A 15,598-nucleotide genomic window follows, 5' to 3' on the forward strand; every position below is an offset into this window, starting at 1 on the left:
TGAAAGCATAGGATTATCCAATTCCTGAGACATACACATTTATTTTTTTATAAAAGGATCAATACATTATACGAACAAGAAAAACTCGAAAACCGTCGTGCTTAAGGTGTAATGAGGAGAGTAGTTGAGATCCTGCAGGGATACAGATGCCGATTTCTCTATAAAAGAAAAATCTGTCCAAATGTGCATATTATTTTTCAGTCATTGCTACCGGCACAGAGTTTAGTCCTACTACCCCTTTGAATCGTTCCTCGTAAAGTCAACATCATAGCCCGTTCATGCTGTATGTGTCGAAAATGGAAATCAAGGAGAGCTTTCAGTTGGGTTCTGTTGTTTGTATGCTGTTTTGGTCATCGAGGTTAGCTGACGGGAAAAAGGAATGCTATTATGGATTCAGAGTTGACTAGTTTAACATGTTAGCTTGTGATTGTTATGAATTAATGAAAGGAGAAGAATCTGATACAACATGCCAAATTGTAAATTTTTAATCACTCAAGGTATCTAGCTTGATAGAAAATCTTGTGTGTGTTTTTTTCAATAGTTGGAGGATTTTAAATTTCTGGCAACAACAATGGGTTACCAAGTTATCGAGTGGGATCAAGGATGGGACTACGTACAGCAGGGGATCGCAAAGATGAACAGGATTATACAAGGATCATCAGAACCTCAGTTCACCTCAGAAGAATATATGAGCCTTTACACAACTATCTATAACATGTCTATTCAACAACCTCCTCATAATTATTCTCAGCAGCTCTATGAAAAGTATCAGGAGACAATTGAGGAGTACATTTCTTCAACAGTGCTGCCGCCCCTAATGGAGAAGCATGATGAGTTTATGTTGCAGGAGTATGTCAAAAATTGGGTAAATTATAAAGTTATGTTTAGGTGGCTCTCACACTTCTTTTGTTTTCTTTATGACCATGGCATCACTCAGAATCAGACATCACTTCCTGGGCCGAATGAAGTTGTGCTTAACTGCTTCCGTAATTTGGTTTATCAGAAGGTAAATGCTAATGTGAGATATTATGTACTTGGACTTATGCATAAAGAACGCAAGGGAGAGAAAATTGACAGAGAACTACTGAAGAATGTGATAAATATATATGTTGAAATTGAAATGGGAGAACTGGATGCGTATGAAAAGGACTTCGAAGAATACATGCTCATTGATACTCGCAAGTACTATTTGCATAAAGCATCAAGTTGGATTTTGGAGTACTCGTACGCAGATTACATGTTGAAGGTAGAGGAATGCTTGAGAAGGGAGAGGGATAGAGTTTCTTGTTACCTGCTTCCGAGCAGTCAGAAGAAGCTAATGGAGACGGTGAAACATTGCTTGGTGGTGGTTCATGGAAATCAACTGATTCAGAAGAAGCATTCTGTATCTGGATGTACTTTGCTCACGGTTGAAAATCTGGAGGAGCTTTCTAGGAAATTTATTGCTAATTTGGCATTGGAACGGCAAGTCTCTGCTGAAGGTTCGCCCTTTGTTCAACAGGCAGAAGATGTAGCAATGATTGAGGATTGATGTGAGTCGCACTGCAACAATTGATCTGTAGAAAAATGGTAAAAAAATGTCTAGTTATTAGGAGTTTTACTTTCGGATATGCTGCAAACCGTGCGCTGCTTGTTTTGAGATCCTTTGACCCACCCTCTGATGTGTCATATAACTAACTACCTTGGTGCCAAGTATGTTTTGTAATTGTTGTCACTGTGGCATTAAAATGAATGTTTGGATAACAATGGAAAACGTGGTTGATAAAATCGCTGCTGTTATGTCTTAGCTTTGCGTACTTGTGTTCAAGCATCAAATTGTAGTTTCAATGCAGCGTTTGAATCCAAATGTTAAAAAACAAAATCAAGAAATAGACATTGCTTTACAGTGTCAGATCGTCTTCCCCAAATTTCCCCGTGCCCACCCACCCTCCTACCCATACCCAGATCTTCCCGTTGACCCGTGTCCGTCCCCCCCCCCCTCCCCAAGGCAACCCAAACCTTCCTTCACCACCTCACTCTCACGGTCACAAGTGACGCAGAGGGTCGGGACTCCCTCTCTCTCTCTTCCACATTCTCTCTCTCCCTCCCTCGAACCTTCTTCTTATTCTCCCAACACAGAAAGCAGAAAGCCACGATCTCCCTTCCTCCTCCTTCGGCGACGTCGCTCCACTCCTAGCTTTCTCTCGAATCTTCCCATCCAATCCAGCGACCAACCCCTCTTTCTTTTCTCCCTCTCTGCTTGTCCCTTGCGCTCGCCACCAGTGTCAGCACCATCAGCTTGAGTTCGCGCTCTACCTGCTCGAGCTTGCCCATCAGATCATACGACGAGCTCCTCCAAGCTGTCAAGATGCCAAAAGGGTTGAAGAGGATGCCGAATTGGTCCTCGTCTCTATCTTGGGCGTCGGTGAATTGAATGGTGAGGCTGTCAAGGAAGAGGAAGGGTTTCTCGAGAGGGTTTCGCGACTTGAACGGCGTTGTACGATCTGCGGTTAAATTTGGGGATTATTACATATTATTGAAGTTGGGAGATGAATTGATGTGGAAATTTTGATATGATTAGGAAATTGGGATTAAGAAAATACAAATGATGGTTTTGGGGGAGGAAAGGGTGAGCAGCTAGAGTGGGCACAATGCAGATTAGGGTTTGGTGGGTTGGATGGGTGGAGTTGAAGATGGAGGGGGAAGGGTGGATGTATGACGAGTCGAAGAGGAGAGGAGAGGAAGGTTTGGTGGGTTGGTGCAGGGGAGAGAATGGAGGGATATATAAGGGAGGAAGAAGATGTAGGGGGAGAGAATGGAGGGATAAGGAAGGAAGAAGATGTCGGGGGAGGTAAAAGAGGACCAAAAAAATATTTATATTATTTTTTGAATTTTTAATTTCCATGTGGACCCCTTAATGACATGTGGCGCCTAGTCATTGTCCACATGGGCGCCACGTCATCAGATAACAAGAGACTTAACAGTTTAACTAACGGATGTATGAAATTGTCCCAAAATTAACACTTCAGATATAACTCTGGGACGAAAAAAAAACTAGATGTAACAAATGTTGAAAACCACGAAACATGAGAGTAATAAACTGATATTTACCCTAAAAAATCTGATGAAACGGGATTTGACACCCCAGTTACAGTTAGTTGTTGAAGGGCATCCTGCTTCTTACCTTCAAATCCTAGTCAGACGTAACCCTTTGGTTAGAGCACTTTGACGCCCCCACTTAGTTAATGCTCTAAATAAGCCTAAAGTTGCGTAATTAATTAGAAGAATTAGGTCCCTTAGTATTCCAGTCTAGTAGTATTCCTCTTCATTTGTAAGTGAGAGGCCAATAGCCTAAGGTTTAGTGGTATTGCTAGCTCATTGTGAGGCTAAGTATTGGTTTGGTACTGATGTACTTTTATAAAAAGTGGGTATCAAAAAAAAATGAGCTCAAAAAGGTGTTTGGTAAACACTTAAAAACAACATATTTTCACAATTTTTGGTAAAAAAAACTAAAAACGTGAAGCAGCAAAAATGAGTTTATTCTCACAGCACAATAGAAACAGCTTTTTTTTTCAAAGCACAACAATATCAAACTAGCCCTAAGTCTACCCCTCTTAGTGTAGATAATCAAAAAAAACAAAAAACAAAAAAACAAAAAAAAAAAAAAAGGAAAGAAAAAAAACAGAAAAGAAAAGAAGTGAGAGGTCTCAAGTTTGAGCGAATTTGAATCACATTATTGCTGACTCGGGCTAAACCCATCTCTTCTTCTTAGTATGAATAATATCGTTTGTTAAAAAAAAAATATACGAGAGATAAAGCTTTGCTGTTACGAGGGGGTTGGTTTTGTTGTTTTTGCCTCTCCTTTTTAGTTTAACGACTTCCGTTTTCACTTCATAGCTTCACACAACCGTGTTTAATATCTGAACCGTTGACAGCTATTGACCCAAGTGAAGACGCGTTTTACAAAATCCTGACCGTTGGAAATCCTACCCTTGTGCCCAAAGTAAAGCCAATTGACGAAAAAGCCCTTTCCTTCCTAGGGCGGTCAGGAAGTCGACTCTGTGAAGTAGCAAGTAGCAACTGGGAGAGTGGGATTGCTTGCGTTGCACGAATCCAATTACAAATCCAATTAAACCAACTGAGTTGCAATCCAATTACAAAGCCCTTTCCTTTTTCAGTCGGGAGATAGTGGAATGAATGAATGAAGCAATAAATTGGAACCCTAATTTCCACACTAACCAAAATTTCCCGAATCTCAAACCACAATTACCAACTTGCCTCTCTCTCTCGTTATCTCAAAAACTCTCAGCTTTCAAGTCTTCTGTTCTCAGAGATCGGAACCCTAATCAGTGTTCATACGTTCTAGGGTTTTTCCTCAGAGATCGCAACTAGTTCTTTGGCGTTTAGGGGTTCAGTTTGGCCCGACATTAATTGTTGGAGGGTTGGTTCGGTTCCTTACGAGTTACGACCCGATCATGGACAAGTTTTGGATTACTAAGCAACTAGGCGGTGGTTGTTTCGGGACGGTGTTTGAGGCGCGGCACCAACTGACGGGTGAAATCGTCGCAATCAAGCATCTGAGGGAGACATTCAGTTCCTTTGAGCAGTGCGTAAACCTACCAGAAGTTCAGTCCCTTTCCAAGCTCAGGCACCCCAACATTGTCCAGTTGAAGGATGTCATCTTCGAATACAATTCTGTATTCCTTGTCTTCGAGTATATGCAGAGCAGTCCGCTTGATCTTATGATGAAAATGCCAACCAAATTCACCGAGGAACAAGTTAGAAGCATATGCTATCAGATGTTTCAGGGCCTGGCTTACATGCACAAAAAGGGCTCTACTTCCACCGTGATTTGAAACCCGCTAACGTGTTGGTTAACGATGGTGTGCGTGTGGTTAAGATTGCTGATTTGGGTTCTGCTAAGGAGATTGATGCACCTCCTCCCTATACAGAGTACGTCACTACTCGTCCGTATCGTGCTCCTGAGGTGTTGCTTCAGTCAGGGTTGTATGGTCCTAAGGTCGATATGTGGGCAATGGGCGCCATCATGGCGGAGCTGTTTTCGTTCCAGCCTCTATTTCCCGGTCAAAGTCCTGATGATCAGATGTTCAAGATTTGCAGTGTCATTGGCACTCCCACTTGGGAGTCTTGGCCAGAGGGACAGCTTCTTGCCCAAAACTTGAACTATCAGTTTCCACAGCTTCACGGTGTTGGTCTGCCTGCGATGATTCCTTCCGCGAGCAGATCTGCCATCCAGCTGATTTCTTCCCTTTGTTCTTGGGACCCTTCTGCGAGGCCTACTGCTGATGAAGTACTCCGACATCCCTTCTTCGTTGGCAACTACAAGATTCCACGCGCAATCCCTTGGAGACAAAGCAATATTCTGCCTACATCGAATTCTATTATTTTCGTGTAGCTTTGACACGAGTGATTTGGTAGTTAATTGCTTTTGATTCATTAGCTTTCAAAAACTAGATACAAATTTTATTTTAACGAGTATAGTTTATTTGAATGCTCAAAGTAGAGTGGCAGCAAGCCAACTACATGTAATGTATGTATGCATGAAACAATTTCGTAAGCTCTCGTTAATCTGCAATATATAGCTACAAATTTCATTTCAATTGAGTCACATTGTTTTGTTTGGTTCAGATTTCAGTGTTTGAAACATAATCAGACATCGACGCTTTAGTAAGTAAACGAACAAATTACTTGCAGGCTAATTTGCGAGTAAAAGGAAACTCAGAATACATAACGCAAGGCTTTAATTTACAACTCAATCCGTACTTTACAGTACGGATTAGTCAGGAACTCGTCTACAACCCTATGATTGACCGAGAATTTTCGGCAAAGTACAACAGAAATCGAAGTGAACAAAATCTAAAATCTTCTGTATCTATTGATCTGATCATGCTGAAACCAACTTAAGCTGCAGAAACCACTGTTGAAAAACACCGGATATGATACTGGTATCTCAGTGGATCGAAGAGGAAAAGGATAAAGAGGTGAAATTCATACATCGGTCAAGATTAACGAAGATACAATCACAACATATGCCAGGAAAAAGAAAATGGCTATCTGCACGTAGAACTTCGGATTTTCCCTCATGTTTGGAGATGTAACAGCCCTGTAAACAAAACCATACATTCTATTTGTTAAAGCTAGAAATAAAGCAGCAGTAAGCAGATGAAACTGAGCAAAATGTTGGAGAAGAGAAACCGATTAAGTTCAGGTACCTGACTATCTCTGCGGAATTTATGGTTGCAAAAAAAATTACCTAGCAATACGCTGAGAAAATCGATGAAAAGGTAAACTCTGAATGAAGACGATGCCTGGCCCAGTTAGAACAGCAGTTACCAGATTGTCACTCTGTGATTTGGTCAACAGTTAGGAATACTGGATTCTTGGAAATTGGAAATGGAAAGAAATAGCATGCTTAAGTTATATAATTTAGGGAGCTGGAAAGCATATTAGAAAAGGTTTTCACTCAAAGTATCTTTTTCAGCTTGGGGGAGGATTCTTTTAATAATCCGCCGGGGATGGTTCAATTAAATTGCCTCTTATGTGTCATGCCGATAAATTTGGACAGCAATATTTTAAATGTAATGCAACTATACAAGGATGACGCTAATTTTGTTCAATGTGGTCCAAAGCAATTCCTGAATCTTTCAGTTGCATTAGCAGCTCATAATATAAACAGAAGCAATAAAAAAGAGTGCAAACTGAAGGAAATGGAAGCAACTTACACCAAACAGTGCTCTTCTCATGGTACCACTGAATTTGATTTGGATATTAACTGTTCCAGTCACGGCAGCTATGCAAGACACATCAACAGATAACACCTCGCCGACTTCAAGATTTTTCTGTACAACTGGCAAAAGATGAAACCAGAAAGGCTTGCAATTAGTCTTGGGGTGATAAATCCTTCCGTAACTTAAGTAATCCTTAATCCTAGCTAATTTAGGGGTTCTTTGATAACCATTTTGTTTTGAGTTTTTAGTTTTCATTATTCAAGTTTTCAGTTTTTAGAAAAAGTGAAAACAAAACTGATAATTGATAACATAATGGTTATCAAATGGCACCTTATACTTTCCAAGAAGAGGTAATCAGTCTTTTAACGTTATTTTCTCATGCATAAAAAAAATAAAAAAAAAATAAAAAACAGAAAAAACAAAAAACAAAAAAACAAAACAAAACAAAAACAAAAACACACTATAAACAGGTTGGTTTGGAATTCAAGGCAACCTGTCAGATCAAAAACAGAAAGGAAAAAGGTGACAAAAAATGAAGGTAATCCGATTTGGAAAGTACACCAACACATCTGAATTGAGAATTATAAACTAAATGACTGAACAAATTATGAAAACATGGAAATAAACCACCGAGAAATGTAAACCTTAAACAGGCATAAAATGCCTTCACTTTAAAGCAAGAACTGAAATTCTCCGCAGATATTGGGGCACACCCAAATTTTAAAAGGGTGAATCTGAAATTTAAACACTTACCAGATCCACCTCCAAGGATAAATACAAGACCTCGGCCAGACAGCTTCTGTCTTAGAAATATCTGTAATAGTGTTATCACAGCCGTCAGAAAGATAAAGATAATACAAATGACTTTGAGAAACAATTAAAGTGACGAATTAGAAAAGGCTGTAAGAGCAGCCTAAGAAAATTCAAAATAAGTTCTAAAACTTCCGTTATATCTCACCTCTGGACCAGGAATAACATTACGTGCCCTTTGGTCAAGTGTAGTACTGACTTTAACATCATCCACAGAACAAAGGAATGCATCTGGCTACAAAAATTGTAAAGAACTCCATAAATTTCCAGTTGATTAAGACTAGTATAAATTGACTGTAACAGAAAGCATGCAATGGCTAAATTTGTTCACCGAAAACTAGGAGAATAACAGAAACTGACAGGAAACAGTTACTCAACAGAAAAATTATATATACCTGGCACAAAATCTCTCCACCAAACATAGCCAAATCAATCTGTCCAAAGAAACAAAAAAACAGACAACCGAAACTAAACTAAGCCATTTACCGTGTTTGGGGTCAAGAGCAATGCTAAGTAATAAAAAAGGTGCTTTATTCACATAAATTTGGCATGCTTAAAATCACCAACCGGGAGAACTCTAGCAAGATAAGGTGCACCAATTCCAACAAATCCATCACCTTGACCAGCATTACGAAAAACTATGCTACTGACTGTCTTCCCAAAAATCCACTGCCACATGCTTCCTTCATTTTCAGGAACAAAGACATTTTCCAATTCCATCGACCCAGACATGAAGCACATTGAACCTAAAATTTATTCCTCAATCAGTTGCAAATGCGATAGCGACAACAAATTACATGTTTTCTAAGGGCTTGGAAACAATTTAGATAACATCATCATGACAATGCACCTCAAAGAAAGTAAAGCCCAGGCTTGCAACTTACCAGGCTTGGCTACAACCTTTTCGTCTGGCTTCAACATTATCTGATAAACAAATGTAGAAGTTTTTAAATCTAGTGATGAAAACGAAATTGAGAAGATGAGGAGAAAATACAGACAGGAGACACACACACACACATGATATAGGTTGGGATTCTTATAGCATGTACCTGAACCAGTTGAGCTTCACCGCCCAAAATTTGAAAAGGTGTCACGGCATCTTGTGGACTCTACAGTACATTATAGAAGATACAAACATTAGTGACGTTTAAGTTACGCAGTCCAACTTCATTTTTTTCCATTAAAGTTGACAATTAAATATTGGCAGGAACAAACCAGACACCATAAACCAGCGTAATGACCATTAACATGAGATTACTACCAATACCCACCAATGACTAGACATTTCGATTCAAAGTGTATTATAGATTGCCATGTATCAAACTACAATGTTTATACCAAAAATGTAATTCAACAAAATCTTGCAAAAACGAAGACAAAAGTTGGTTTGTTGAAGGAGGCCTCTTGTTGCAGACAGAAGGAATTCTACTCAAATTACTGCATTTGTCTGCGAATAAATGTCCAAGTGGCAGAAATAGTAGCAGACATAATAATATAAGAAATAAAAATCAGTAGAGAGTAGTCCATGTATAGTTTATACTTCCTATAGAACATGCATGTGTTGGTTTAAATCATATACTTCTATACAAGTCAAAATACATTCACCATTCTTTCTTAATAGTAGTTCTGCTTGTACAAAAGGAAATATGAATGGCTATAGAAGCCACTATCAAGTCAACCCGTTAACGAGCGGCTGAGTATCTCCGTTTGGAGGATGAAGTTATAGGTTAATGGTAGCACAATCCATGAAAGCAGCATCTATCACCTGTACATCCAGACATGTTAATGGCATAACGAACCTCTTACCACCTCAACCGACCACTGAAGTTGGAATGTCGATTTGATGGATCATACTACCCGCGTACCCGCAATTTCTTCCCATAATACATGATTTTCATAAACTACGAGGCAGAGATGCATCCAAACATCTATCAACTGAACACTACCTAAGCAAATCTTACACAATGAATTAAACATTGAAAGAAATTAAGCCAAACAGTACAGCTGATAAACACAGATCAATTTTAGCCAATCACCAGCACCACACGAGTAACACGAATCAAATCCCTAACTTGAAGCAAAAACACCAGATCAAAACCAAACAAAAACCCAAAAAAAAAATATTCAAATGCTTAATTCAGTCTCTGCAATTCAGTAATCAACTGAATTTATCTACATAACAGATACGGAAATTAACCAATTTTCTATATTTTTTCCAGAGCTTTCTCGGCAACCAAACAGATGACTATAAAAAATTAATAATAATGTATTCATAAAATAATAAATAAAAAATGAGTACCTGGTAAACGTAAGGCTGAAAAGGCGTTGAGAAAAACGGAGCAGCCATGGGAGGATGATTAGAAGCTCTGAATTCGACGAAGATCAAACAGAATTGATGAAATCAAAAGTCGCAATCTGGCGATTTCAACAACTACTCACTGCGCCATTTACACACTCTTTGTTTTTTATTTTTTATATTTTTTAATTTACGACCAAAATAATTTCATTTCGTTTTTCTTCCGGTCTTTTATTTGTTTTTGTTTATTTATACCCGGTTTTAATGGGTACAGTAATAAGTGTGATTGAATTCCAACAATAAATAAATAAAAACAAAATTATTGTTTTGATTTATGATTTCGTCTAATTGACTAAAATAACCTTTTTTGGAAGCTTTGTTAGGCATTATGTGGAAGGATTATGTAGTTTATGCAAGTGACAATTTTGTCAGTCTGAGAGACGCGTCGACTTAGTTGACGTGGCGATTTCTCATTGGAAGCAATGACAAATCTCGACGTGTTAAGATGTAGTCGGTCATTCCATCTCTCAACTCCTTGTCGCACTAGCAGAGTGCTCTCATAACTATTTAGTGAGGTCGGAGGTCTAATATACAGGAAGATGATCTTCTTCGGATTCATTTTGTAGGTATCTTTATATTCTAGTCGTTCATCGTATATCGTATGGTTAATCTTCATCAGATGCTATTTGTGTTTAATTTTAAATAAAAAAAGTCAAATAATTTTTGACCGCATGATACAGATGAATGGTTAAGATGTAAGGATCTTTAGGATTCCTACAAAATGGATCCGGATGGAATCCAATACCTAATATACAATACTTGAATTGCAGAAATATCTTCCTAGATGAATTTGTAAGCCTTTCATTAAACTCTTCATCTCATTAAAAAGAAAAAGATAACAGCAAGGACGTTGCCATCCCTGAAATAGCGTCAGTAAAACCTATGAAACAACTTCAATTTGTAAAGCATGAATTATCATCCGTTGAAACAAAACAACATATGCTGACACACTCCAACTCCAGTGGCAAAGCCATGATTTACCGAGAGGAGGGGCGAAATTTAAAAAAGTGCAATATTCAATTGAAACAGTTGTATATTTTATAACGTCAGAGCATCGGTATAAATGCAGCAGAGCATAGTGTGGAATGAATCCTTAATACAATGCATACAACGTTAGAGCATTGGTATAAATGCAGCAAAAAAGAATATTATCATCCTGGCTATGATGAATATTTTATAACTAACAGCAATAAATTTCCTACACTGTTAAAAGTGTAATATGCTCACTAAAAATGCAGACAGACGAGTCCATGCAAAAAGTAACAGTCTGGGTGCAATAATCTACGCTTTTGTACTACATACATGTGAAGCTAGCGCTAAGCACGTCGTTGAATTTGAATCCTAAGATTAACATTGAATTTGAATTCAAACAAAAATCAACCTTCAAGTAATCCTACAAATTAGTAGGAATGTAATTACGGACTAATATCAATGATTTAATCACAGGCAATTAGCTTGTTGACTGTTATATATATCAAAGGGCAAGTTAATGTCATGAACTGTTGATATTATTTCCCAAAACTAACTACATATTATATCGCTGTGATGGAGAGATTTGACTCTCTTACATGGACAGAAGTCAAAACCTCCTATGGTAGTCTCTGCAACAACACAACATATGGACTTTCTATTGAGTGTTTATAAGGGTGGGTAGTTTGTAGAAGACAATAGACATTCAAATTCGCTTCCCACATATATCAAAATCTCCGCATCAATTTATGAACCTCCAATGTCTAAGTCAGATTTTATAGGGGGAGAGAGAGAGAGAGAGAGAGAGAGAGATTTAGGGTTAAGTTATAGAGAATTCACTTCAACTTTGTTTAGAAGTGTGTAGAATGAGTTTTTTATAGGGAGCATGACCGGCCACATGTGTAGGTTTTTCATGCCACATGTTAATGTTTAGTTGGCCAAGGTGTGTTATCCAATGAATGTACTTTTGCAATGATGGTACCACGGATAATTATTGAAGACATTATTAAAATAATTAATAATATCCTAAGAATTATTTGGGAGAATCCTTAATTGGATGTGAGTGGGTTTGAATAAAGGAATATGTCTTCAATTATGAAAGCTTAAAGGTAGGAATTAGTTATTAATTCTACCTTCAATTCAATTGCCTTATCTCCTTGCTATGGCATAGTAGCTTGGAGAAGTTGTAGTCAAATCTCACATCTCTTGGTGGTTGAATTGCGCCTGGAATTGATATGGGCATTGCCAATTTAATCAAGGGCATTCTTGTTAATTGTGAATAAAAGTTCACATGTCAAGTTTAGGTGTATCCAATCAGGATTTTAAAATAGTTTATGACATTCCAAGTGTATTTAATTAGAAATTATTTTTTAAAAGAATTTTAAAAAGTTTGGGACTTTGAGAGATTTCATAATGTAGTTTAAACATTCTCAAATCTCATATCTCCTCAGAGAATTTGAGGGCATTCAATCAAATTTACAAGTAAAATCTCTAGAAATCAATTCAATTGGGATTTTGAAAGATTTTAATTCTTTTAAGTGATTCCCTGTATTCAATTAGGATTTTAAGATAGTTTATTAAAATCCATAGAAATCCGAGTGTATTCAATTAAGATTTTGAAGAAGTTTATAACATTCGCATATTCAATTAGAATTGTATTTTAAAGAATTTTAAAAAGTTGAGAAATTCGAGGGAATTGAAGAGATTTTGTAGTGTATTTTAGGGGGGGTGTATTCAATTGGGATTTTAAGAGAATCTCAGGGAATTAATAATTCCAGGGGTATTCAATTGGGAATTTAAAAGACTTTATAAAAGTTTTGGTGTATTCAATTGAGTTTTTTAAAGACTTCTTACAATTCCCTAAATTTAGATGTATTCAATCATAACTTTTTTAAAGTCTCTACAAGTTTAGGTGTGTTGAAAAAGGAATTGGATTTGAATGGATTTGTGATTTGGTAGATTTTGAAGGATTTCAAGGTGATATGTGTAAATACCAAAGAGCTTGGCAAATCTCACCTCAACCCTAGAAACTTTGAGAGATTTTGAGCGTGCTGCTCTCTCCTCGAGAGAGTGTCTTCTCCTCTCCAGAAACATCGGGCTCCAAGGTAAAAATTTTCTCACCTTGTACATGTCATCTTTTTTTCTCTCCTTCAAGCTTCATGATTTTTCTTGTTTTGATAGTGTTGTTCTAGGGTTAGGGTTTTTCTGGTTACTTTGGAGTCAAGGTTTTTCTTGTTAGGGTTAGGGTTTTTCTTGTTAGAGTTAAGGTTTTTATTGTTAGGGTTAAGGTTTTTCTTGACGACGTTTTGTTAATTTCATGCCACGAAACTTTAGTTGAGCACATGATTATGTTTATGGCTTGTTGATATTGCAGTTGATGACTTATGTTTAGGGGCCCCGATGTATTGTTCCAGTATGATCTTTAGAGATATGAATTCACATGGATGTGTTTCTGTAAGCCATAACCTGAGTCTTGCAACCTCATTCTTTATCTTTTCATCTTAAATAATAAAAAATTATTTCATGGCTCAAAAAAATTTGTTTTAGTCGAAACATGGTAGGGTGAAGTTGTTCCCTTGATTTTTCAACCTTTGTATCGAAACCAGTGGACTTTCCCCTCCGAAAGATGTTGAGTTTCTGCTTTCTTTATTCTTTTAAAATGTTTCTTGCTCACTTATATGAATTAGCTGTGAATAAAGAATCCTTGTGATCATATACATAGACTAATTAATCCTTTTTTATCTTATAGGGAGTTCATTTGGAGTTGCAAGGCATCGATTTCAGAGGTGAGGCATTTTAATTGTATGTTGTATTTTTAATTCCATTGATGTCCATTATTCTTCTAAACTATTGTCCTAATATTCAGAACTCACCTTGATATGTAAATATCTGATTGGAACGATTTATGAGCTCATTTAGATTGTAATCCCTATTACCATGTTATGCTTTTATTGTCATGTCTCATTGTTTTATGATAATGCGTCATCTAGTAAGATTATAAATGGGAGATTCACAACAAGAAAAGGTAAAAGGAAACTATAATCAGTGGTCCGTGCAAGAGAACAACATGTTGTTACAACTACTTGTTGAGGCCGTAAACAATGGATGGCGTGATACTAATGGTATAATAAGCAAGCACACTATAGAAGCCAAAATTGTTCATGTGCTCAATGAAAAACTTGGGTGTAAAAAAACTGAAGATCATGTTAAGAACTATATGAAAACATTTCAATCAATTTGCCAGCTTTTTAGACACAGTTCTAGATTTGGATGGGACCCTGTCACAAAGAAATTCACAACTAGTGATGAAGTATGGGAATGTTTCCTTAGGGTGAGTTTTGTTTTTTATTTTTATTTATTTATTTATTTTTAAGAATATTTTATTTACACATGATGATCTTTCATGTTTATACATTTTGTATTTAACAATTTTATTTTATTTTATTTTATTTTTTGCTAGTCTCACCTAAAGAGTGAAGGTGTTCGCAAAGAGACAGACTATGAAGATTTGATGATTGTTTTTGGTGATGGAACAGCTAAAGGAAATAACTCAATTGGATTGGGCAATGATACTGATGCCACAACATATAGAGTTGAAGAAAGTAGGCCAGTCTGTGTTAGCTTGTGCAGGGTTGCACAACTTTCTTTGCAAGTGACGTTCTAATGAATTTCCAATCGAACCAGAAGATGAAGAAAATGATGATGAACTAGGTAATCAAACTCATTAGCAACAACAACAAATTGCTAATGCATGGAGAGCTGGCATAGCTACAAATATGTGGACATATGCCAGGAGTGATAGCATACAAAGATGAGAAATAGATAATTAATTATTTTTACAGATTGGACTAAGCAATTTGTGTTTGAGAAATCTTTGATAGCTAGTTTATTTTGTAAGCCTTAAATTTCAAGATTTTGGATGCCAATGTTAATTTCACTTTGATAGCAACTTGAAAACATTGCGATTTGGGTCCTAAGGCCACTTGTTGAGATTAATAGAATAAAACTGATTTTGGCTTGTAAAGGGAAGGAAATTATTGATCAAATTCTTTGAAATTCTCTAACCCCATGTAAAGAATTCTCTTACAATTCATGTGAATTCTCTGAAAATTATAATTAATTCACTCAAAATCTCCAGGAATTCATATTTTTTTTTCTCTCAAACTATCTCAAAGTCCATAGATTTGAATTCTCTGAAACTCTCTCAAAATCCTAATTGAATACACACCCCATAAGCATTCACAAATCTCACCTCTCCCTGAGAACTCGAGAGAATTAAATCAAAATTTTACAGGGAATCTCTACAATTCAGTTAAACCACATCAGCATTTATGGATTTATAAATCCACTAAAATCCTTCAAAATCTCAATTGAATACCCTCTCCTGAAATTGCATCAAAATCCATGAATTTATAAATCCATTAAAATCTCAATTGAATACACCCTCCTAAATTGCATCAAAATTTATGAATTTATAAATCCATTAAAAATCTCAATTGAATACAAACTCCTAAACTCCATCAAAATTCATAAATTTATAAATCCATTAAAATCCCTCAAAATCTCAATTAAATACAACTAATTCTAAAAGCAAACGAAAATGTTTAGAAAATTATCAATACAATTCCAAACTTGTATACCCAGACATCATTTACTAAATAAATGTCACGCTTTGACATTTCAATTATCGAATCACGTATTAAATGCAAGAAAAAAAAAAGTAAATCTGTGTTGA

General features: G+C 36.7%; 2 protein-coding genes and 1 pseudogene across 2 annotated transcripts; 2 read left to right on the forward strand and 1 right to left on the reverse strand.

The window, feature by feature from the left end:
* The first annotated feature begins 571 nt into the window (after window positions 1-571).
* On the forward strand, window positions 572-1,531 carry LOC103939580 (cullin-1-like). The gene has a single exon (XM_009349679.3). The coding sequence runs from the start codon at window positions 572-574 to the stop codon at window positions 1,529-1,531; it is 960 nt and encodes a 319-aa protein (XP_009347954.2).
* Window positions 1,532-3,678: 2,147 nt separating this feature from the next.
* On the forward strand, window positions 3,679-5,600 carry LOC125475265 (annotated as a pseudogene).
* A 107-nt stretch (window positions 5,601-5,707) lies between these two features.
* Window positions 5,708-10,072, reverse strand: LOC125475266. Its single transcript, XM_048579915.1, has 10 exons — window positions 9,838-10,072; window positions 8,588-8,647; window positions 8,423-8,462; window positions 8,106-8,284; window positions 7,934-7,972; window positions 7,687-7,773; window positions 7,482-7,542; window positions 6,723-6,847; window positions 6,254-6,345; window positions 5,708-6,103 (listed from the first exon to the last, which is right to left on the reverse strand). The coding sequence occupies exons 1-10, from the start codon at window positions 9,883-9,885 to the stop codon at window positions 5,989-5,991; spliced, it is 846 nt and encodes a 281-aa protein (XP_048435872.1). The 5' UTR covers window positions 9,886-10,072; the 3' UTR covers window positions 5,708-5,988.
* Between the last annotated feature and the right edge of the window lie 5,526 nt (window positions 10,073-15,598).

The sequence above is a fragment of a genome, unplaced genomic scaffold (genome assembly GCF_019419815.1).
Source record: "Pyrus x bretschneideri cultivar Hongxiangsu unplaced genomic scaffold, Pyrus_bretschneideri_v1 Contig14, whole genome shotgun sequence".
In the NCBI taxonomy this organism is placed as follows: Eukaryota; Viridiplantae; Streptophyta; class Magnoliopsida; order Rosales; family Rosaceae; genus Pyrus; species Pyrus x bretschneideri.